The sequence below is a fragment of the Molossus molossus genome, unplaced genomic scaffold, assembly GCF_014108415.1.
Source record: "Molossus molossus isolate mMolMol1 unplaced genomic scaffold, mMolMol1.p scaffold_m16_p_8, whole genome shotgun sequence".
NCBI classification, from domain to species: Eukaryota; Metazoa; Chordata; class Mammalia; order Chiroptera; family Molossidae; genus Molossus; species Molossus molossus.
The window spans coordinates 72,601,603-72,627,297 of NW_023425402.1; the positions used below are offsets into that span (position 1 = coordinate 72,601,603).

A 25,695-nucleotide genomic window follows, 5' to 3' on the forward strand; every position below is an offset into this window, starting at 1 on the left:
ATGATAATTTGTAAATGACACTGAGATGACACAGGTCAGTCTGCCTTCCCCGCCCTCCGCGTTCCCCCAGTGCCCGGCGCCGCGGGTGTGTTTTGGTTGGTGCTGAGGCTGCCAGATCCTGACTCACCGGAGTTACACTGTCTCATTTCCTTGGCCGCAGAAGTGCTTTGCTCTCTTCCTGGGTCTCGCTGAACTGAATGGGTGGCTCCCGTAGGCTTCCTCCTGAGTCCCCGGAATGAACTTAGGGAGAAGACTTCAGGTAAAGAAAAGCAAAAGATGTCCTAAATCTAGAAAGGGAAAATAGTGTTTAAAAGCAAAAGGAAACAGAAAAGAAGATCAGAAAACAAAATGCATTTTTCTAAATCATTCTAGTGGAACAATTATAAAGGAGGAAAAACTCAAGTCAGAAGAACAAAAATCATATCAAAAAAGACCAATAAAATGAAATAAGCTATCAAGCCACAAAAAGTCATGACTAAGTCAAAGAAGTCAATCCGAAAAGGCTGCATACTGTCTGATTCCAACCTTATGACAGTCTGAAAAAGGCAAAAATATAGAGTAAAAAGACCAGTGGGTGCCATGGGTTTGAGGGGAGTGGAAAGAATGAATGGAATTTTTATGGTGATAAAACTATTCTGTATAATTTTGTAATAGTGGACACATGACATTAATAATTTGTCAAAACCCATAGAACTATACAACATAAAGTGTGAATCCTAATGTAAACTATATACTTTTGTCAAAAATAACGTATCAATATCAATTAACCATTTGTAACAAATGTACCACACCAAATTAATGCAAGATGTTAATAATGAGAGAGACAGTGGTGAGGAGGCAGGAGGGGAACATATATATATATATATATATGAATTTTCTGTACTTTTTGTTCTATTTATCTGTAAACCTAAACCTGTCCTAAAAAATAGAGTCTATATTAAAAGAAAAAATAATAACTATAAGCAGACACAAACAAAATGTTAGAATAAAGGGGTCAGGTTTCTATAAGGTTTCCATTGAGTAGCATTTGGTCTTCAACGTGGCACCGGAAGTTCTTTGGACTTTTTGAGTTAAGAAGAGCTTTAAAACAGCCCTCCAGGGAACCTGAGTGACTTTTGGAAAGGTTTTCACTGAAGAGAGATTTGGTTTCTTCGGAGTGATTTGAGAATGTAGGTACAGTAATAAGAAAATGAGGCATCGGGGGACAGGCTCCGCCAGCATCATGCTCATAGCAGCCCCGTCCTTCTCCCTCAGACCCTCTCCTGTTAGCTAGTTATAAACACATCATAAACAAAGCGTTATAATTGGCTTCTAGACAGGAAATGGTGAGTCAACAGCTTGAAGATCTTATTTCCTAAGATAAAATTGAAATAAATAATGTTTCTTCCCCTTGAACTCCACATATTTCATAATACTCGAAATGTTTATCATAAGCAGCAGACATAAATAAGAGCTTATTGGATTAGCAGAGATATCTCAATAAGGCCACTCATTAAATAGTCAGTCTAGCACCATTCTCTTGTCCAACATAGATATACTGAGTTTTCCATTTGTGCAAGCCTCTCTGCTAAGAATGCCGGGCCTAACCATTGATCAAACACAGTTCCTTTTTACAGAATGTATCGCAGTCCGAGGCGGAAGGGGCTGAGGAAATTGAGTATACAGAGCAGAACTGCCCAGGGAGGGTACATTATAAAAGAATTATAAACGAGGCAAGATGGATACTTTATTGAGGAGAATCAGGGAAAACTTCATGAAAGAACATAGAATTCGAAGTAAACACTGAAGAACAGGTACATTTTCCACCGATGTATAACACACTCTGGGTTCAGGAAATAACATGAGTCAGTGTGCAGACAGTGTAACGTACAGGCTACAGTGCAGTGTTGACCGTGTATGAGTTTGTCGGCTACAGGAACCACTAACAGTTTTCGGAGGTGGGAGTAAGTGTTTAAGCTTTTGTATAGCTGCCGTGTAGGGGGTGGACTCTGCGGGGAGGAAGGGACTGGGAGGCTGTTGCAGCAGCCTGTACCAGAGGTAATACACAAGGAACAGGTAGATATAACAAGAAAGAAATGGAATATGTGGGCAGATGTTCTTACCTACTGATGAGCCTGGTGCTAGTGGTAGGGGCTGGACTCAAAGCTCAGCTAGTTTTCAAGCACAAGCAACTGGAAATGATGTGTTTTGTTCATATAAATATGGAAGTCAAGAAAAAGCTGGTTTGTGAAGAGGGGGGTATGATTGATTTAATCTCTAATCCCATTTCTTTGAAATATTTAGAGATGAGATCAAACTGGCTTGTGGGAAATAGGTTAAGTCTAATTAGGAAAACTGGGACATAGATGAATGTCTAAGGGAGAAAGACTAGAAAGAGAAGATAGGAACTTGGTGAAAACACCTACCATTAAAGCAGTGGTTCTCAACCTTCCTAATGCCATGACCCTTTAATACAGTTCCTCATATTGTATGTGGGCATATCTGCATGTGGGCGGACCCTCTTAGAGACAGATAGAGGTGTTTTCCGATGGTCTTGGGCAACTCCTGTGAAAGGGTCGTTTGACCCCCAAAGGGGTTGTGACCCACAGGTTGAGAACCGCTGCATTAAAGGATAATATTTAAAAGTCCTAAACAGCCCTGGCCAGTTTGTCTCAGCAGTTAGAACATCAGCCTGCGGACCAGAGAGACCTGGGTTTGGTTCCCACTAAGGGCATGTACCTCAGTTGCAGTTTGTCCCTGGCCCAACCGGGGCCGTGTGGGTGGCAACCAGTTGATATGTCTCTTTCACATCGATGTTTCTGTCTCTCTCTTCCTCCCTCTCTCCCTCCCACCCTACCTGAAGATAAATGCAAAAATGTCCTTGGGTGCGGATAAAAATTTTTTTTAAATCCTAAACAAACATAGGAGTGCTTTCTGTTGATGTTCAAAAAATGACATTTCTTTTGATTAGTGATATATTTATATTTGAAAAAAAGAGTGATTAAAAACCTCGATATCAGAATGAACAAAGATTACACCTGTTAGACTGTTTGGGCTGCTATACTAGTGTAGATTGGCTGGCTTATAAATAATAAACATCTGTTTCTCACAGTTGTGGAGGCTGGGAAGTCCAAGGTCATGGTGTTAATCAGTTCACTGTCTGGTGCGGACCTGCTTCCTCATACACCACCCTCTTCTCACTATACCCTCATGTGCCAGAAGAGGGCAGCGCGCTCTCTGGGGCTCTTTCATAAGGGCACTAACCCCCTTCATGAGGGCTCTACCCTCATGACCCAAAGACCTCCCCACCTCCTAATATCACCTTGGAGATTAAGATTTCAACATATGGCCCTGGCCAGTTTGGCTCGGCGGTTAGAGCGTCGGCCTGCGGTCCAGAGAGACCCAGGTTCGGTTCCCGCTAAGGGCACGTACCTCGGTTGCAGTTTGTCCCCGGCCCTGGTTGGGTCGTGTAGGTGGCAACCACTCGATGTTTCTCTCTCTCTCTCTCTCTTCCTCTCTCTCCCTCCCACTCTATCTGAACAAAAATGGAAAAATATTTTAAGGTGAGGATAAAAAAATGTAAAAAAAAGATTTCAACATATGAATTCTGGTGGAACACAAACATTTAGACCATAGTAGCATCCATGTTACATTGAACCAGAAAGGGTAGAGAGTTCTATTTTCCTGTCTTTATAATAGGGAGGAGCCTAGATTCTGTCACTCATCTGCAGGACCATTTTCTACATATATGTGATGTGAGTCATTTTTCTTCAGACCCATTGTTTTAGAAAAGATAATTAAATAAAATGTATAAATTGGTATTTTGGTATGGAGAAATTATATTGAAATACTCCTTAAATGTACACACAGGAATATGGATATTCATATTTCAATACTGCTCTTAAATATCTTTGGTGAAATCCAAATAGGTTCTTGCTGAATGATTTCCAAACACCATCATCTGCAAACATATATTTCTACCTTGCTTCACAAATCAAGTTCCAGCACAAAGAATTGCGAATCCAGAGGCGTATTTGGGACTCTGTGAGCTCCAAAATGACATTGTCTTCAGACAAGCACGACGGATTTTATAGTCCAGATTATGTGGATGGGATAGCATTTCTGTCAATTCTTAATTTTTTGCCAAACCCATAGGACACGGAGACGTACTTTTGAATGGGTCTGTAATTTAGTCTGCAATTTTCATGTGCCTGCTCTGTCCTAGGCACTAAGACTTAAGGATGCATTAGTACGTAACAACATTCTTAGCCTTACATAGTTAATAATCTGTCAAGGATGAAAATAAATACTATGATAGTTGTGAGACAGTATGAGAAGTAGTATATTAGGGATAAACTCAGGGTGTAGGGAAATGGAGGAGGAGATCTAATCCAACCTGAGTGTGGGAAGTCAAGGAACACATCCCGGATGGCATCCAAGCCCGATCCCAAAGGGTCAGAAGGGGTTCCCAAACAAAACCGGGGGGGGGGGGGAATACTTTTAAGGACTTCTAGGCTTTGTTTTACTTTTTATATAGTACATAGTTTGGTTAAGGGAAACAACTGGAATTCCTTCAGATTTTTTATTTTTATGTACTTATGAGGGGAAAACTTAAATAACAATAAGGTTGAACGTTAATCACAGTTTTCATTGTTCTATCCTCTTGTTTCAGGGACAGAAGTCAAAGCCTCTAAATTCATTATCTAAAAAATGGGGCTCTTTTTTTATTGATTACGTGTCGGGACTGGACCATACAGAAGACACCTTGGTTTCTACGTGGTCCTGTAAGAGAATCAGTACTTACAGCACGATCGCAATTCCAAGTATTGAAGCAATAGCAGGTAAGGGAAGAAGTATTTATGAAGCTTTACTTGTTACTTAATTACTAGAATCCATGCCTTTAAAAAAAGCAGATCTTTCCATCATGACATTTGTTTTTCTGGAGAAACATCTAGATTACCGAGAAACATCTAGGTTACCTATGGCAACCTAGGTAAATAGGACCTGCCCATTTCCTGGAGCCAATGACAAAAGGTGGGTAACTTTCTTTTTTGTTAATCCTCACTGGAGGATATTTTTGCCATTGATTTTTAGAGAGTGGAAGGGAGGGAGACAGAGAAAAACATCAATGTGAGAGAGACACATCGATTGGTTGCCTCCCACATGTGCCCTGACCAGGGTGGGGATCGAATGTCCAACCCGGGTATGTGCCCTTGACTGGGAATCAAACCCACAACCCTTCGGTGCGAGGGTCGACTCTCTCACCACTGAGCCACACCCGCCAGGGCGACAATCTTATATAATCTGCTTGGAGTCATAGGATGAAGGTAGGGGAAAACTAACAAGAAGCTAAGGAGGCCAGTAAGGAGGTTGACTTTGGGGCTGCTTTTCCCCCTGAATGTTTGCTGATTCAAGAGAGTCTCAACGAAAGGGAGTGGGTCTTTTAGTAGTTTCGTGAGCCTACAGGGATAGAAGTAGAGGGTCGGGCCTGCCAAAGGAGGGATGGGCCGGGTGGACTCTCAGTCTGTGCTGAGACCATGAAGGAGTTACCTAAGAGTAAGGATGAATTAGAAGGAGGACTGAAGCTCAGCTTTAAATCAGATGAATCCCTAGAATTGGATTCAGAAGATTCTAGATTGGTAGTGCCTCAGAGCACCTTGTAGAAATCAGTGAATATTCTCTTGAGGAATATAACATTCTAGGACTCAGATTATTTCTAAAAGCAATGTAAGGTTCAGTGTGCAATGAAAAATAGTCACACAGGATATGAGACTATCGTAACAGAGATAACCAAGTTCGCTGTGGTCAAGTACAGAAATGAAAGAAATGAGAAATATTGTAGAGACACAAAACTTTAAAAAGAATGGAATTTTAAAATTGAACTATTAAGAACTTAAAGGATGGGCTTAACAGCAGATTAGACACAGTTGAAAAATGAATTGGTACACTGGAAACTAGTCCAGACGGCTTTTAGACTGACCAAAATGGAGGAAATGTATCTCCAGAGACCTGCACTGCAGTAAATGCTAAAGGGTGTTCCTCAAGCAACAGTAGGAATGATCCCTGTGGGGAGATTGGAGATGCAAACAGGGATAAACAGCAACAAAAAGATAGACATGAATAAATCTAAATGAATATTTACTGTTGGAAACAGTGAAAAAATTAAGTCCTGTGGGGTTTAAGTGAAGAATTTAAAGACATGACAACAATGGCGAAAGGAAATAGCTGGAGTTAAAGTGTTCTAAATCCTTGTATTATATGAGAAAGGAGAAGAGTATGATAGATAGTGCTAAGTCAAAAATGCATGCCGTAATCAAAAGAATTGTAATGACACACATACTGAGCTAATTATGTTAAATAACATTAAAGTAAAAAATAAACAAGGCACCCTGGCTGATTTGGCTCAGCAGTTAGAGTGCTGGCCAACGGACCAGAGTCTCAGGTTCAATTCCAGCCAAGGACACGTGCCTCGGTTGTGGTTTGGTCCCTGGCCCTGGTCAGGGTCATGTGGGAGGCAACCAGTCGATATGTCTCTCTCACATTGATGCTTCTCTCTCGCTCTCTTTCTCTCTCTCTTTCTCTCTTTCTCACTCTCCCTCCCACTCTATCTGAAGATAAATGGGAAAATATCCTCAGGTGAGGATTTAAAATAAATAAATAAATAAACAAACAAACAAGGGAAACCCACCAGGTGTGACTAAGTTGGTTAAGCATCTGCCCAGGCACCAAGAGGTCACCAGTTTCATTCCTGGTCAGGGCACATGCCAGGGTTGCAGGCTTAATCCCCAGTAGGGGGCGTTCGAGAGGCAGCTAATCAATATTTCTCCCTCATCTGTTTCTAGCTCTCCCTCTCCCTTTCTCTCTAAAAATAAATGTAAAAATTAATAAAACAGCCCTGCCTGGTTTGGTTCAGTCGTTAGAGCATCGGCCTGCAGTCCAGAGAGACCCGGGTTCAGTTCCCGCCAAGGGCACATACCTTGGTTGCAGTTTGTCCCAGGCCCTGATTGAGTTGTGCAGGAGGCAGCCACTCAATGTATCCCTTTCACATCGATGCTTCTCTCTCTCTCTCTCTCTCTCTCTCCCTCCCTCCCTCCTTCCCTCCCTCCCTCCCTCCCTCACACTCTATCTGAACAAAAAAATGGAAAAATGGCCTCGGGTGAGGATAAAAAAATAAAGTTAATAAAACATATTTTTAAAAAATTAAGTTTGCAGAAATATATAACTGGAAGTCTGAGATATTCACCAGGGCCTTTCTCTTCTCTCAGTAGTAATCCCTCTCTGTTTTCTCAGTACCAAAAAACTCCTGGAAAATCCACTGTGCTTTACAGAGGTGCTTCTGCTTGCTCCTTGGTTTCCTGAACTTCCCTTCAGAATTTGGGGAAGGACTTTAGGAGAAAACCAGCAGAGTCCATTTCTCCACCCCTTCCTTTATACCCCTCAGTTTTTCTTTGCATCCCTTCAAGAAGGCAAACGCTCTGCTGGTTTTTCTGCTGCTAGTAACTGCCCCTTCCCCCAGATGGAATTCAAGTATCTAAGGGGAAAAGCTGGGGCAGAATGTAGGCTCACATTTCTGCTTGTTACTCCTTCCGAGGCATAAGACCTGTATTCTCGGGTCTTAGTTGTCTCTTCAGCTCTCCCGTGACTTCACTCTGATGTTTCCATTTTATCCAGCTTTTCTAGTTGTCTCAGCTCCAATTTAGAAATGAAGTCTAAAGTTTTTTGTTTCTTTATACTTTTTTTTTTCTTTATTAATGTTTGCGGGAGAAAGGAAGGGAGAGAGAGAGATAGAAACATCAATGAGAGAGAACATCGATTGGCTGCCTCCTGCACACCCCCAGCTGGGGATTTGGCCCACAGCCTGGGCATGTGCCCTGACTGGCAATTGAACCTGCGACCTCTTGGTGCATGGGTCGACACTCAACCACTGAGCCACACACAGGCCTGGCGAAAAGTCTAAAGTTTTTAAACCTCAGGTTCGTCTTTCTTAAATTGAGGATGACATTACCAGGCTCCATTTCCTCCCTCGCAGGAAGGATGTGAAAGAAAAAAGTGAGATATTTGCCCTGGCCGGTTTTGCTCAGTGGTTAGAGCGTTAGCCTGCGGTCCAGAGAGACCTGGGTTCGGTTCCCACTAAGGGCATGTACCTCGGTTGCAGTTTGTCCCCCGCCCCGGTTGGGTCGTGCAGGAGGCAGCCACTCGATGTGTCCCTTTCACGCCGATGTCTCTCTCTCTCTCTCTCTCTCTCTCTCTCTCTCTCTCTCTCTCTCTCTCTCTCCTTCTCTCCCTCTCACTCTATCTGAACAAAAAATGGAAAAATGTCCTCGGGTGAGGATTAAAAAAAAACGTAAGATATTTATATGATGGTGATGATGATGACGATGACCCTAACATATGTATGACCTTCTAAAAGGTCCATCCTCTTTGACAGTATACAAATCCAGTAAATGTCAGTATATCCTACTCATTGAAATAATATCTCATTCTCATTGGTTTCAAATGGCTTATTCTTTTTATTTTGTTCCATGCTTGCACATATAACATTAAAGAAAGATAACTTAAGTATATCTCTTCCTTTACAAATTATTTTCCTTTTAAAGAAATGGACCTTGTAATGTGAAGGAAGGGGCCAGCCCAGGATTAAACTACTATTTTCAATTTTTATATTTTACTCTTCCTTTTTTCCAAAGTGATTCAAATTTATAGTGAGAGAGGATGGGGGTGTGATCATGGAAGCCACTGAATGATTCTAAAGTACCTGGATAGCCCTGGCCGGTTTGGCTCAGAGGTTAGAGTGTCCATCTGCGGTCCAGAGAGACCCGGGTTCAGTTCCTCGCTAAGGGCACGTACCTCCGTTGCAGTTTGTCCCCGGCCCTGGTTGGGTCGTGCGGGAGGCAGCCACTCGATGTGTCCCTTTCACGTCGAGATTTCTCTTTCTCTGTCTCTTCCTCTCTCTCCCTCCCACTCTTATCTGAACAAAAAATGTCCCCAGGTGAGGATAAAAAAATAAAGTACCTGGATAAAAACTTCAGTATGCCATGGTTTGGAAATAGTTAAAAAGTCAAAGAAAAGTGAACCTCCCTTATTCTAATATTTAAATATTTCTCCAAAGAATTTGAAAATAACCCCTCTTTATCTTCTGTGGTAACCACCCCTCCTTACAGAACAGTGCCCTCCCACTTTCATTCTCCAAAAGCTTTCCTCCTCAGCACCTGGGGAGGAACCTGGCAGGGCCTGGTCTTCTGCCTTTTCTCAGGAGTAAATAGTAAACAGGACTTACCAGTAAACAACGCTAAATAAGTACCATTTGTTGGCGGGGGGGGGGGGGGGGGGGGCTGTGTGTCACTTTCAGTTGTTGATTTTAATGTCTAAGACACTTCCTCAAAAAGCAAAGTGTTCTTTTGTCAGTTTCTACACGCTCATTGCTATGATCACATTCTCATAAAGTTATAGCTTACCCAGAACTTCAAATTGATTATTTCAGTAACATATTCAGTAAAGTTGGATACTACTGTGTAATTTGCCTCCAAGTAAGAAAAATAACTGGCCATGGCTTTAGACATGTTGAAGATAGAATCGTTATATAAATGTTACCCTGCTAATAACATTTATAGAACAAGTCCCAAAGGTTGTCCTGTTAACCTGTGTTATCTTACATTGAACTTACTGTTTAAGAATACTTGTTCAGCCCTGGCCAGTTTGGCTCAGCAGTTAGAGCGTCAGCCTGCAGTCCAGAGAGATGGATTCAGTTCCCACTAAGGGCACGTACCTCGGTTAGTTTGTCACCAGCCCTGGTTGGGTCTTGTGGGAGGCAGCCACTCAATGTGTCCCTTTCATGTTGATGTTTCTCTCTCTCTCTCTGTCTCTCTCTCTGTCTCTCTCTCTCTCTTCCTCTCTCTCTCTCCCACTCTATCTGAACAAAAAATGGAAAAATGTCGAGGATAAAAAAAATATTTGTTCATTTTAGTTTACTTCATTTTATTGTTATATAATACGGTTATTACTATAGTATATTTAGTACACAGAGTTAATAGAATGTTGTTGTAATGAACAGGAATTTGGTTCTTTGTCTACCTTTTTGTTTTCTTCCATACAGTCAGACCCAGCATTGACTTTCCTATGACAGTGATGTAAATGTTCCCTTCTTGCTGAACCGTCAGTCTGGGGATCCTTGTTTTAACAGAACAGTCATCCAACCTCAGTTTGGCTATTTCATATCCAGATTTCTTAATAGTAGTATACCTTTTTGGCTACATGGGAGAGAGAATAAAAGGTTTGTTTTAAGTGCAATAGAAGGTGAAAAACAAACCTTATACCCTCCTGTGCCTCTTAAAACCTTTTACTATACAGGTAATGTTTCTTTGTTCGTGGATATCCAGTTAGACTTGGTTACCTCATTGCCATTCGAATGCATAGAAGCCATTTTCATAGATGTTATCGAAGTTTACACTTATTAGTCATATACATGACAGTGGTGATTGGTTTATATGCATTTTGATAACGTCATCATTTTTAACTTTAGAGTAATAGCTACACAGAGACCTGCACATTTACTTTAGGAAAATGTATAGGAAAGAGAGAAAGGCTGGCACAGCTCTTAGCCTGCATCATTTAGTGACTTAGTAGAGTTCCGGGGCCTGCGATGGGTACGTGTAGAAACTTAGTTTTATCAGTTTACTTTCCAATGCCCTTTTTAAAAAAATTTTGATTTGATTTTAGATAGAGAGGGAGAGAGAGGGAGAGATAGAAACATCGATGATAGAGAACATCGATTAGCCGCCTCCTGCATGCCCCCCACTGGGGATTTGGCCCACAACTTGGACACGTGTCCTGACAGGGAATTGAACTGGTGACCTCTTGGTGCATGGGTCAATGCTCAACCACTGAGCCACACCGGCTGGACTCCAATGCCTTTGAATGCATGTCTCAAGATTCACTCCAGCTAACAGGGCAGTGAAACCTATGGAGTTCTCTAATACTGAATACTTTTCTGTTAACAGTAACCTTAGCTTTCTCTGGAATTACGAATGTGGTGTTCCTTCTTCCCAACCTCTAGCACTAGTGTTCTCCTCAAAAGGATGAACTGCTTGGGCCTCTGCTTAATATAAAGTAAAAACTTTATGCTAGTGTCATCCTCAAAATACTTACTACAAACAAATGATGTTTTACTTGTGAAACTCGTGAAATAAGGATTACTGCCCAGTATCCGTCTGCATGCGTAGTATCATAACATGGCATATATCATAATGTTTCACTTGTAGTATTTCTGGTGATGTTTCCTAGCAGAAATTTGGGAAGAAAATATCTGAAAACTAGCTTTTGAGAGACTTATATGAAACTGTCACAATGTCCCACCATCAGTAAAGATGTTGTGTGCTCTCCCGACTCCCGTGTGTGTGTGTGTGTGTGTGTGTTGCTTATCGAATGGAGAAAGTTGCCACACCATGCACATTAGAATCCTTAGTTAGCCAAGTATTCAAAGATATTCTTAATAATTTGTATTGCTAAGGGCTATGAAGATTATTAGCTCTCATGTATCAATTACATGATCATCTGAGTAGGGCCTGAGACATTTTTAAATTAAAGAAAAATGAGATGATCATCCTTATTTTGTGTTAACTTTTTTGCATGGAGGTTAAAATTCAACTCACTAGTTTGAGCTCTGAAGATGATTTACAGTATCTCTAAATGTAATTTGACTTTAATATTGTTATACATTTTATAGGGAATAACATCTATGCTCTTTATCCTAGATACAACCTATCCAGGTGACAAAAGAAATATTAAACTTACTAAACTCTAAAAAATAAGTTATATTACCAATGATTATCAAATATTGATGTTTATATTTATGAAAGGCCTTTTGAGATCTGAAGAATAATCAAATTGTATTTTTCCCCCCCAGAATTACCCCTGGACTACAAATTTACGAGGTTCTCTTCAAACAATTCAAAAACAGCTGGCTACTATCCACAACCTCCATTGGTCCTATCAAATGATGAAACCATGACAACCAAATAATTAACCTTATTGAAAAATGAAGTGAAGAATTATATATGCAGCAAACGTACTATAAAAAATGTTAACTTTAAAAACTACTGTAAAGTGCTTTATAAGAACAAATTCTTAATGAAAATTGACCAAGAAATTGATGTTTTTCCATAGGTCCTCTTTCTGTAGATGCCCAACAACTCTCATTATACCAAAATCTCAGTATCTTAGAACTGGAAAGACCCTTACTGATATTTTATATACCAATAGTTCTGAGCTTCGAGTTCACCTGGGGACAGACATATTTACACCTATGCCTAAGCCAGTGGCTCTAAATGTGGTCTCAAACCACTGGCATAGCATCACCTGAGAATCTGATAGAAATGCAAATTTGCTGCCCCACCCCAGACCTACAGAATTAGAAACTCCAGAAATGGGATCCAGCAACCTATGTTTAATAATAGTGTGATTCATACTGAATTCTGAGTTCCATTGGCTGGACCCTAACCTCCAGAGATTGGTTTATTTAGTCTGGGCATGTAGTTGAGCACTGGCATCTTTACTATGCCCCTGGGAAAATGCAGCCAGAATTGAGAAAACTGATCTATACCTCTTTCAATTTATACCCAAGGACACTGAGTCCAGTGAGATTAAATGATTTTTCCAAGCTATCAGGTTTTATATTATTCTTTTGTTTTCCAAAGCAAGAAATAGAAACATGATTTCTTCTGATACCACACAGCTAGTATGGAACAAAGATGATACCAGAAGCCAATTATTTCAACCTCCAGTGTTACCCATAAGGGTTCCCGCTCCCCCATAATAATGTTAAAGACTGTTTAATTCATTTTCATTCACTTTAAAGCATGTGTTCTCAAAAAGAAAAAAAAAAATGGCTCTTAGAAAAAATAATAGCTAATGCAATGGATTATAGACTGAGAAAAACTGCTTTAAGAGTGTTTATGGCTATGTTACAATTCAGGATTATGTTCTATGTGCTATGCATAGTCATATTAGTAGCTATTTGTTGCAAGCTGTTTGGAGCCAGATAGTGTTTACAGTATCAATCCTGGCTACTCTTCATGTTGTAATTTCACACTGTCAGTCCTGAACAGTAAGAGCAAAAACACTGCTTACTATCATTATTTTACTTGGACTGTAGCAGAGAACTGAGCATATTGATACCTACAATGAAAAGATAAATATTTTGTTTAAATTTTCAGTGCTTAAAAATAATCCCAAATATATTGTGGAGATAGTATCTCAGGGTAAGGTAAACAGTTACTGAAATTATTTCCTCAAAGTCAGTAACTTCCTTTGATATCTACTAATAAGAATATACTAATGCGAGTGAAACTGATTTCCAAAATCTCACTGGTCTATGATAATGGGCATACACAGTCAAGCTTAAGGCTAAATGACAGATGCTGTCTCATGTATACTTTCAATACACTTGATTTCTTTTTTAAAATAAAGCTATATTTCCTTACACGTGCTTATTTTGTAAATGGCAAAGAATAAACACATCTTTAAATGCTTATAAACTACTGTTGTTGATATGAAAAAATAAGAACTCCAAATAAGTTAATTGCCATTTTAGGGCCACTAAAGAGTAAAAAAATATTAACTCAAGTCATAAAGACGTTCTAGTCCTACTTTAATTTCTATCTAAAGATTCTAAACAAGTTAACCACCTATTTTGACCTCAGTTTTTCCCGTCTCATTGAAAGAGGTTAGAGTTTATTTCCAAGTTTCCTTCCACCTTTCTAACAGGGACAGTCAGGGATAATAATGAATGCCGTTTTCCTGTTCAACTGTAATTAGACTTTAAAACTTTTTGTCCGGCCGATGTGGCTCAGTGGTTGAGCATTGACCCATACACCAAGAGGTAGCCGGTTCGATTCCCAGTCAGGACACATGCCTAGGTTGTGGGCCCAATCACCAGTGGGGGGCATGCAGAGGCTGCCAGTCAGTGTTCTCTCTCATTGATGTTTCTCTCCTCACTTCCTCTCTCTCTAAAAATCAATAAAGGGAAAAAAATTTTTTTTTATTTCACTTCTAAAAAGTTACAGTGTTTCTAATTGGACATGAAGAGTTAAAATCATCCAAAAGTGGCATTATAAAAATTAAAAAGAGACTCTTAGAGAAGAAAAGCTATATAATAAAGTCATGAGTAACAAAGCAGGAAAATTGTGCAAATAGGCAGAAGACATAAGTTTAATATTAGCATACAGGAAAATATTTATCATCTAAAAGATACCTAAAATAGTTGTCAAGGGAGTGAAATTGCTGGCCACTATTGATCTCATCAGCAGAGGAAAGATCTGAACGACACGGTGGTCAAACAATTTGTTAGACTTTGGTATTTAGAATACTGAGATAGCAGAAACTTCAGCTGTACCTAGAATTACAATCTAAAATCAACTACGGAGTTTCTTAAACTCTAATTTGAAGGTAAATGTTATTTCCCCACCAATTCACATTCGGCAATAACTTTATATATATTTAAAGCATATATAGATGTGTATATATGTGGATATATATACACATACTTTTAGTGAACTTGTTTGAATAAAAAAAATGATGTGATTATTTTATATAACAAACCAGTAAAAAATGGAATGTCAAACTATCTGAGGATATAACAGACTGAATGTCAGAATTAGATCAATCGTTTTTGCTTCAGTGGAATGTGATGCTGCAGTAGCGTTCCCTTAACTCTTTTCAGACTCTTGATAACAAGGTCATCATAGTTGGCTGCCAGATTAGTGCAAGACTGGGGTATTATTCAAGAGAGAGCTTACCCAGTGTGGTCCAGTTGCTTCCCTTAAAAATCCTTGGGCATGGTTCTATCTATATAGGATGAATTAAAAAAGGTAAATTCTTGTTGATCTCTAGAATCATCCTCAGAAATATGGTAAAAATATAATAGTAATGAGTGCTGACTCCTTACCAGGCTACTTTATGTACCTTATTTACTCCCTACAGCAACCATATGAGGAGTGGATAGTTATTAAGATTTTACAGATGAGGAAATGAAAATTCACAGAAGTTAGATATATGCTTCTTCAAAGTTGTATGGTTACTAAGGAACAGTCTGTACATGAGCCCAAGTTTGATCCCAAAAATCGTGCTCTTGGTTGATTGGTAAAATCTTCTAATATTGGATCTAGATTAGGGCAAATTCTTAGTCTAAACCCACACTTCAATTTAATAATCACACCATGCTAGGACATATAAGGGATTAGAAATGAAGACACGGGTTCTGTCCTAAAGTAACTTGTAATTTTATAAAATAAAAATAATTTTAAATACACACAAGTATCTATAACAGAACTTACATGGAACAGTAAAATAGAGAACCAAGAATCACAGGATCCTACAATGTGTAATGAAGTCAGCTCTAATAAGCAGGTTACCTCTCTTCACAAATTCAACTGCTCACCTTGAATACTTAGTAAACTTCTCTCTTATGCTGAGGAAACCACATCAGAGAAGGAGCAATGAAAACTGATCCAAGGAAACAGTGGAAGATGGGATATCCGGGCCTATAGAAAAGTTGTGTCATTACTTAAAATAACTACAACACAGATTGCTTGACAATCATGTTCTTGTACCAAGCACCTGTTCCCATACTCATTAAAAACACACATACACAAAGTTTATTTTACTTTCTTGATACTTTGGCCTTGGTACTTTCTTGGGAAAGATCAAAGCTTAATAAGGTTTACCAAAGTTTAATAAATTAGAGAAGGAATGTATTCCTAAATGCCTATTAAAGGAATCACCATGTTGAATTTAAAAACATTCTCTAAATTTAATAGATATCAACATTTCTTTATGTTTCTTAGCAACTAAATTCCATAACTATAATATTTAAACTCCTTTGGTGCATTTACTTCCATTGATGAAAGGAACAAACTGCTAATTTCATTCATTCAGCAAACATCTCGATTACTTATGTAAAATCAGGAATGTTTTAATCTGTAATATGGAATCTTTTATTAATTAAAATAATTTTTAAAAGTACCCTTTTCAGAAACCATTCACAAATGGGTTAAGAATAACCACCTGAGGCCTGAATACACATATAAATAGGGTTTATTTTTGTCATTTTTAGTACAGTTGTCTGTGATACAGAAGGTAGTCTGAAATAAGAAAATTTAACAATCTGTATGCCTTGCATCTTAGGCAATTTATTTCAACTTCCTGAGCCTCTATTTTCACCACTATGTAAATGGAGATAGTAAATGTCAGGATTATAAAGTTAACATGAGAGCACACATAGAAGTGCCTGACATCTTGAGATTGTCAAGCCAGAGAATATGTATCTGAAGCAAAATCAGGTATCCAAGGCTCAAACTGTGACTCCATGGGGTAGGGAACTGAATAATTACGAATACAGGTAATATGGGGGGGTTGTTTTTAATAATGAAAACTGATTTAAGATAACTTTAGTCAACTGGAGATAAAGCAGAAGCAGCAGCAGCAGAAATGAGGAGCAGCGGCCAAGAAAGGTCAAAGAAGCCTTTGTGAGTGGTCTGGCCTGTGGATGTCTGAGCTGAATGCCAGAAGAGGTAAAAAAAAAAAAAAAAAAGTTATGTCAGGACCAGGGAAATTATGAAGTATGTGACTACTCCTCACAGGACACTATGGCCTGGGCCAACCAAGATGATGCCATGTACTTCTTTAGTTACAGGAGAATGAGAGAACCTCTTAGCTGTTTGGAGGTCTGCATAAGGAATGAAAAAAGTGTCTAAAATTGAGAAAGAAAAACAAAAAGGTACAAGGCAAAGAAATGAAACAGGGCTATAGGATTGAACTAATTGGTTAGTAAATACAGCCTAGAAAATGCCTAATTGAGTCTATTTTTTTTTATCCTCATCCAAGGACATTTTTTTTCCCATTTATCTTCAGATAGAGCAGGAGGGAAAGATGGAGGAAGAGAGAGAGAGAGAGAAACATCGATGTGAGAGAGACACATCAAGTAGTTGCCACCCACACGACCCCAACCAGGGCTGGGGACAAACTGCAAACGAGGTACGTGCTCTTAGTGGGAACCGAACCCTGGACTCTCTGCTCCGCGGGCTGGTGCTCTAACTGCTGAGCTGAACCAGCCAGCGCAAGTCTAATTTTATTAGACTAAACAGAACAGAAGCCATGTTAATCTCTGACAAATGAGTGGCACTAGCCTAACAGAAAATAAATATTAATGGTTAGACTGAGCTGATTATAATCTGAGGGCAAAAGAAAAAAAAGACATTTTTAAATTATATTTATAACAGGATAAAAGATAATGCTTAAAACAGGTGGTTGACGATGCAGCAGTCACTGAATTGCAAAAGTAAAATGAACATTGTAAAGGCAGTTTAGGGTTAAGATGGACGTAGAACTTGCAAAAGGAAATTGAGTTCTCTAGTACTTCAAGTTCTCCAGGCTTAGAAAATGAAACTTCAGCAAGTAGAACTTGCAAGAATTTCCCCAAGATTCAGTCAGTTTAACTATAGATTTTTCTCTAACTCAAATCAGTAATTTTGAGCCATTTGACACATTTTTGTTTAAATGGCTAAAAATACTTGGTCATTTTCAGATCTTGCAGCATCCATGCCCTCTATACTACAGAGAAGGAAGTAGTTATCTCCCAAACCTCCATGTAGTAGCTGCTGAATAGTGAAACATCCCTCATAACTGAGTTATGATGTCTGACATCACTTGTTTCTAGACATTCTATTTCAGTCCATTTTTTTGTTCTCTCTTCAAAGCACCACACTGTTGTAGGAAAATAATTTAAGTAGTATTTACAGAATACACAATGGTTTATTCTTCCAAAAGTCCATCTTAAGCCCATTATGAAAAAGAATGAGACCAAGGCGGGGAGGGGATATGGTTAACATAAACATAGTAAACAAGGATGCTGCATGGAGAACAGTTTTCCACGGAAAACAGTGACAGATCAACATATGGTACCTTAATTTCCACCCAAACCTTCACTGGTTGTAAAGAAAAACATGTCCATAAGCATGTGGCTGCAGTGGGCCTATTTACCATTTTCCAAGCAAAAAATATCTTAGATGCTTACTGTGACCATTTGATAACTAATAATTTCTCAACCTTATATATTAACCTAGACAACATACAGAACTTTATTAATTTTTATTTTGGTGAAAACAAGAAATACAACAGAGTGACAGGTTTTACTTTTCCTTCGAGCACATAGGATAAGACAAGTACTAAGGATCCTTGTTTAGTTTGACAGAGCAATTCTACCAGCATATTGGTTAGGAACATAAATTATCAAGTACCACATTACTACTAGGGCAAGAAATATCAAGTAAGTTATGTTTTTCTTCTTGAGATTACTTTCACAAGACAGCGACATTTGCTAAATTCCAGACCCTTCAAAGATCACATTATTCAAATTATATTTCTAAGGATCAAGGTATATATGAAGAGAGACCAGAACAAGCTGATATATTAATATTCACGGAAGTCCATACTGCACAGGAAACAAGTTTGATATTTTTGCACACATTCTCAATTACAAGCAAAAAGCAGGCCTATAAATGTCAATTTTGCCAGCAAGCAAAAAAGGAAAAAGGAATTAACAGGATTTTACTCAGTGAAATAAGAAGCATGTACCATCAATCTTTTACATATAAAAGGTCACTCCTAGAATAATAGAGAGAAAACATCTTGACTTGCATTTATGTGTATAAAAGTCTGGTGAATTCAAGGATACAGGAAAAATTAGGGGGAAAACCCTCTTCCAAGCATCCTCTTTAAATATCAACCACTTTGATTCTCCCACCTCTCCTGGGAAGAGCCTTGGGGCATCCCCTCCTCCCCGACTCTGCAGGGTTCCAGTCTTTCCTGCCTGCCTGTCCAAGCCCACTCCACAGCAGGCTCATTTCTGCTTCCAGGCTTTCGGTTTCTCCAGCCTAGAGCACCCTCCCCAATGCTCTGTGCCCAGACTACCCAAGCCCTGGGGAGCTTATGGCCAGGCCTTACAAAAGAAAGGAGAAAGGATAAGGGTGGGTATTATCAGCACTACCATACCCCTCCATAAGTAAGACAGCCCTGATAAGCACTGTTGTCCCACCTAACAGAACTTTGTCTGAAAATCCAGATAGACTCCATATATCTCCTTACCCCCTAGAAGGAAGACTTGGCATCTGCCACAATGCGGACAGCAGCCTGCTCCCTCTTTTGTTAGGACAGACGCAGGGAAAGAGATGGGGAAGCTGAGGACTGAGAACGAAGGGCCAGGCAGTAGGATGGAGGCCCTTGAGACATCAGGGCTATAATAAAATAGTACAAAAGACAGGGGTGACCCACAAAATGCTGACTTGGGGTATAACTAAGTGGCCCAGGGCCCCCAAAAAAGAATTTCCATCTTTAAAAAGTAGAGTCAAACTAATTTTTGATTGCTTTCGATCATAACCTGCTATGTGTTTCTCTTGAACCCATCCCTGTGAAGCCCTCTGTCTCTCCTCTCAGCTTCTCAAAATACACACAGGAGGTTTTGGTACATAGATAGGGAGAAAGGGTGAGGTTGTCAAAGCTGGCCTGAAGGAACACTGCCCATAACTAAACCACTTACCTATAGGTCTCCCTCTGAAACATTCAGACCTTGCTAAAGGAAGTGGGGTGGAGGCATGAGGGCAGAAGAGAGCAATGAGATCTGGAATATCTATTATACAGTAGCTTTCTCTCTGAATACAATCAAGGGGAGAGCAAATTAAAGAAAAACACTGTTTTGCCAAATTTGTTTCTGAGGAAGGGAGGAGGAGAGGAAAGGGGGCTATGAGACAAGGAGGGAGGAAGAGAGGAAGGGGGGACAGGGACAGGGAGATGGTTCAGAAATATACCTTCCTCAGTGCCCCCACCCTGGCAAGTTTGTCATGTTCAGAATAGGTACATGAGGGGTTAGGAAAGGGATGCCTAACCAAGTTGCCTAGATTAAGGGTGGTTTATTGGCCAGGACTCAGAAAGGCTGTTGGAAGGGACCCCCGTTCCAGCCTTGCTTTGGGCACTGTCACTTATGACTGCCCATCCTTCCTGACAGCCAGTTGGGTTTATGTGTAACCATTTGGCCTAGGGTGGGAGGCGTCCTGTGTGCTGCCTGGGGCTTCAGTCACAAATAGTTCCTGAGGAGTCAGGCAACGGTACCTGGGCAAAGCTTATCCAAAAGGCTAAAAACAGTCTGGGTAGGCCACAGCCCAGGCTTTCATACTCACCAGTACCTGGTCACAATGCTCAGTGACAAAGGTATAAGAAGATCAACATGACACAGTATACCTCTCATCTGATACCTCATTCATGCCTAGTAGCCACCTACCAACCACCTGCTTATTCTGCCAGATAACCAGCAGGCTGGATGGCACAGGCCCAGGAAGGCAGCTGGGAACCAGTTAGTGGTAGCCTGGAATGTCCAGTTTGGGTTGATGGCTGGCATCATCTGTATCAGCTTCATCTTGCAGTGGTGAAACTCAAAGATCTTGCCGTAGAGCGCAGGGTATCAGGAGCACAGCCAGCGTAAAGTATGAAGTCCAGCTAGGTATTTGCAATGATATATATCAAGTTAACTTGTGGAAGATAACCACTTAAAAACCTGGGAAAAGACCAACATCACAGACAGCACCCAAGGCATGCAAAGGAAGTCATTGCATATCTACAGCATCGTGTGCTTGGCACAGAAGCAGTGGAAGGCCATGCACTTGGAACACGTAACACTTTGCAGAACAGCAAGAAGGCCCAGAGGAAGAAGAGCATAGACATATAAGCACATCTTGCAACTGACTGAAGATTTAGAAGGACCAAAGAACAAAATCCAGTATGAAGAGGAAGCAGATGGAAGATTGCATGCTGTTGTTGGCTAAACATAGAATCCAAGAGGAGGTGGTAAAGAAACTTGTGCAGAAGCTTCTCACAGGTCAGGAGTTAGCCAGACTGGAACCTGAAGGACCTCGGGCTCTCCACTGGCTGCCTTACTGGGTCTCGAATTCCTCTGCGGGGCCCTTCACCCATCAGGTAATATTGTAAGGGATTGGGCCACAGTTCTGCTTTGATAATCTCAGCAATCCTGTCGAATTCTACGAGGCTGTGGTCTGAGAACCAGTTGAAGAAACTGGGGATAGTGTTTCCTTCGCGGTTCCTGTGGATATGGGACTGGGGGTCTTGGCCCCGGTGCCAGCGGATTGGAGTGGAAAGAGACACCACCCGGCCAGAGGATCTGCGCTCATATTCCTTGACAAGCCCCTCATTTCGGAAGTAGGGATTGCTCTGAAAGATGAACTTGAATTTGCAGCCTGCTCTAGGGTGTTTAAGTTCCTCCACCTCCAAATTGATCATGTACCTCATCATGTCTTCATCTTGACCACTGATCATAGGTGACAGCTGTGGGTGGTTCCGAAAGGCAGTGACCCAGAAACCAGGGATATTTTGGATAATGAAACTTCTGCGCTGCATATGGAGCCTTCGCATTCGGCCAAACTTGCGCTCTAGCTGTAGGAAGGCCCTGTCTGCCTGGGCATTTACGTTTGACAGCTCCTGATCGATGGCCTCCAGCGAGTCCATGCAGTTATTGACCTTCGGGGGCCTGGCCCGCGTCTCCTCTTTCACTCCTCCTCCCACCTTTTTCTCCTTCTGTATCACCTTCTTTTCCTCCACCACCTCCTCTGCTACTCCCTCCTTTTCCGCCGTCGCTGAGATGGCGCACTTCTTTGTCATCACTTCCTTGGCCTTAGCCCCAGGCATCATCTGAGACCCCAATCCCTCTGCGTCACAGGCTTCTAGAGCTTTCTCCCCGGCTGGGCCGCTCGGCTCTCTAGGCTGACAGCCATTTTCCTGGCTCTTGTCGGTAGCCACCGAGGGGGAGGCAGAGGCTGCTTCCAGCCCCTCTGCGGGAGGCTGAGCCTCTCTCTGGCCTGCTTTTATTGCTGCACCACGACTCCCAGCGACTCGAATGCGGAGCACAGGACCACAGCCGGAGGGGACCCGGGATGCGCCTCCCTCCGCAGAGGTCTGCACGCTGCCCTCACCTGTGTGCGCCATCCCCTCTGTCGCCTCTGTTTCCTCGCTCTGGCGCTGGTTTAGGTCCGGATGTCCCGGGGCACGATCAGGAGTTGTGAGACCGCAGGTTTTAGCGACAGAAGGGATGTCGCCCTCATCCAGACCGCTCATTTTGGCAGAAGTCAGACCTGCAGGATGAGAGCGATCGGTGTCCTCTGCAGAAGCGGTGCTCCGCCCCTCGCGCCACCCCTCTCTTCCACTCTGAGGAGGATGCTGCTATGGCAACCGGTGACGTCAGGACGGTAGCGTCTGAGTATCGCGCGAGAACTAATTGCTCCTTGTGATTGCGCTGGTCGTCGAGGGTATTCCGTTGTCTTTATGCTACAAGACATTTTTAGTTTGTAAGTCTGGAGGAGGTTTGGCGTACATGAATCGGTGCAGCAAACTCAAGCATGTGCGAATTGTGTTAATGTGAGTTTCTAAGGCAATGGATGAATTTCTAAGACACCTAAGCTATTGTCTTAAAGTATTTGCTTAAAAGGTAAGAAAGATTAGTTTTTGTTTATTCATGTCAGCTCATAGGGCTTCTCTTGTATGAAGTAGATTCAGCAATTCACGGTCCTTCCTTCTTGAATGTACAGATTCATGGCTATTTCCAAAGAATTGAAATGAATTGGGTTTAATTTTTAAGAAAAGTTACTTTGTTAAATGTGATATTTTAAATAATTAGGAGCAACTGAAAGGGAAACTTCTCTCATCCTCAGAAGACATAATAAAAGATAATTTCAATTTTTCTTACAGAGTTGAAAGTTTATATACTTTGGCCAACACCTACGAAGCAATTGGACAATATTTCCTCTTCACTTAACTAATATAAATAGCAAACTTGTATTTTCCTTATTTAGGGATGACTCAGACAGATTCAGCCTTTAAGCATTACTGGAAGAAATGTAACCTCAAAAGATTTTAATTTCTAAAATTATGCATATCATAAATTGATTATCCTCAAGGTTATAATCTTTATCTAAAAACAGTTTCTGCTTCATAATGCTTGTGGGCATGAAGCCAGCAAATATTTGCCAAAATCAGCTTCTGTGATAATACACTGCAGGGCAGAAACAATAATCAACTGTTTGCAGGCACTAAAGCTATTAATTGCTTTAATTAAAATATTTTAATATTTAAAATGTTAATGTTAAAATATTTATTGAAAGGGTAAGAAAAGTTACTGTCTAGTCAAATCAGCTCATACAGTTCATTAGATAGTGATGTGACTACTATCTGCTGTTTTGTTAGTTTGTTGAAATGTGAAAATACTAATAGTGATAGTCCTTAGAAAAATGCAAGAAGGAAGGAAAACTAAAAGTTTGTATATTTTTGTTTAATATCTTAAATTCATATAAGAAAATTATTATGATTATGACTTGTTGCAATAGAAACTCCACTACAGAGCACCCCAGATTATGATCACTTTCAAATAAGGGCTCAGAAGAGAGTCCAGTAAGAAGTAAGGAGTTAGGGGGAAAGAATTCAGAGAAAAGCATCAGGTATACTGAGATTTCTAGCGAGGGAAGTAGTACAGATCTGTCCAACTAAGAATGAGATGGTGATGGAAAGACACTGGCAGACACTATAGAGGAACAGCCTGTCCTTCAGAGTCATAGTTTAGCTCACAAAAGTTTTCCAATGAATTCATAAACAATTATTTTTGTACCCCTAGTCAGCCTACTCAAGGACAGACTGTCCAGATGACTCCTGCCAGCTAATCAAAAATTGTGCAAACAAGATTCACTCTTCCCAGACTACAACTATTTTTTTTTCCTTCTTTCGGCTTTCTTTTAATAAATCCTGTTTTTGCCTGTGTGGGGTAAAAAAAGAAATCAATCTATTGATTTATCCTCCACGTAAGTAAACAGTGTGCTATAATTAAGTGACTTTGTGACTTTGAGTTATTCTTTGACACTGCTCTGCCTTGTTTCTTTTCCTAAAGAATCTTTGCATTGTTGAAAGAATGATTCTCTTGGATTATAACCTGAACCAAGATGCAGACAATAAGCAAATGCTGAATTAAAGTTACTTTGCTGTGCAGGGAAAAAAAAAAAAAAAAGTTTGCTATTTGCAACAGAAAATGTTTTGTGTATACAAAATGTTTTAAAGATTTATATTTCTACTACTTGAAACATCCCTGTTCCTAGTTTTGATTTTTCACAGCTTTCCCATTCTTTAAAACTCCAAGCTTACCTCATATAGATTGCACCAGGAATTTTTTTTTAATTTTTTTTCCTTTATTGATTTTAGAGAGAGAGAGAAAGGAAGAGGGAGAGAGAGATAAAAACATCGATGAGAGAGAACATCGATTGGCCGCCTCCTGCATGCCCCCCACTGGGGATCTGGCCCACAACCATGTGCCCTGACCGGGAATGAAACCGGCGACCTCTTGGTGCATGGGTTGATGCTCAACCAGTGAGCCACACCAGCCGGGCTGCACTAGGAATTTTCAATGCATTAATTTCATATATGAGGACCCAAGAAGCTCAGAGCAGTTAACTCACCCATGGTGGGACACATATTAATTGGCAACTGCCTCCTCCTATCTCCTATATATAACCTTTCTAATTCACCTTACCATCCTGATATTCCTCTGAATTTCAATAGCTCTTATGACGTTTGCCATCCAGTTAGTACTTATTTAGCTTCTTTCTTTAACTTCCTTGCTGCTTTCATGCAGATCAGTCTCCTCACCCCAGCTAAACAAGAACAGATGCATAGTGGCTTCTTCTTCCTTAGCATCTACTGTAGTATAGCCTAGTGACTGTCTCACAGAAGATTTTAATGAAACTTAAATATTTTATTTAAATGAAGATTTTAAAAGCTTTTACCAAAATGAATAATATGACTATGTTGGTATTTCATATACATAGGGGTGGGCAAGAGTCAGTTTACAGTTATGAGTACATGAAACACAGACTTTATTTTTTTATTGTTTATTCATTATTGTATGATTTTCCATAAGAACAACTATAAACATACTTTTTCCCACCCTGTGTATATTGTAGCTATGAATCATGTTTTACATTTTTTGCATATTAGAATATAGGATTTTTGTACATAATAGCTTGTTTTGGCAACTGGCAGTAAAGCTCACTATATGAAAAAGATACCTCAATAACTTATGATTCTATAGAAAACTATCCACAGAAAATGCCATGAAAATCTAGGAGGTAATTTTAATTTGCTGTGGAACAAGGAGTTTAATAGAAATAAATCAATGTAGTCTAATATAAATGACTTTACTAAAGTGTATAATACTGTAAATTTCATGAAATATCTCGTATTGTTAGTCTTTTGAATAGCAAGTTTGTTTTTTAGAATGATATGGAGTCTAGTTATATATTCATTACAGCTTACATTTATTTAGAGTCTTCTATATACCAGACACTTAGGCACTTAAATGTGTTATCTCATTTAATCCTTGTAACAACCCAATGAGGTGATAATATGATGACCTCCATTTTACTTTTTACCTCAGAAAGACCTGAAGCAAAGAAATTGAGTTGCTTTTGCAAGGTCGCACAACAATGATGGACCCAGGTGATCTGACTCAAGAACCTGTGCACCCACTTACTATGTTATTCTGCAACTTTATACAACATATGCAATAAAAAGCACTTTCTTAGAAATAATATCATATGACCATCCCGATTTAATGTTAAATCT

General features: G+C 40.1%; 2 protein-coding genes and 1 long non-coding RNA gene across 5 annotated transcripts in view; 1 reads left to right on the forward strand and 2 right to left on the reverse strand.

The window, feature by feature from the left end:
- Positions 1 to 12,855, forward strand: part of NT5DC1 (5'-nucleotidase domain containing 1) — a 130,987-nt gene extending 118,132 nt beyond the window's left edge. For both annotated transcript variants that reach the window (XM_036248095.1, XM_036248096.1), the window contains exons 11-12: positions 4,652 to 4,820; positions 11,882 to 12,855. In XM_036248095.1, coding sequence (XP_036103988.1) covers positions 4,652 to 4,820; positions 11,882 to 11,997 — 285 coding nt within the window. In that variant the 3' untranslated portion in view covers positions 11,998 to 12,855. The remainder of the gene's footprint in view (positions 1 to 4,651; positions 4,821 to 11,881) is intronic.
- On the reverse strand, positions 133 to 15,621 carry LOC118620971. 2 transcript variants are annotated; one of them, XR_004957597.1, is made up of 4 exons: positions 15,413 to 15,621; positions 14,772 to 14,820; positions 10,051 to 10,226; positions 133 to 253 (listed from the first exon to the last, which is right to left on the reverse strand). It is a non-coding gene; the product is annotated as an uncharacterized LOC118620971 (long non-coding RNA). The 2 variants fall into 2 exon arrangements; XR_004957598.1 differs by having other exon boundaries at positions 183 to 287.
- A 2,484-nt stretch (positions 15,622 to 18,105) lies between these two features.
- On the reverse strand, positions 18,106 to 22,233 carry TSPYL4 (TSPY like 4). The gene has a single exon (XM_036248950.1). The coding sequence runs from the start codon at positions 22,147 to 22,149 to the stop codon at positions 20,908 to 20,910; it is 1,242 nt and encodes a 413-aa protein (XP_036104843.1). The 5' UTR covers positions 22,150 to 22,233; the 3' UTR covers positions 18,106 to 20,907.
- Positions 22,234 to 25,695: the final 3,462 nt, after the last annotated feature.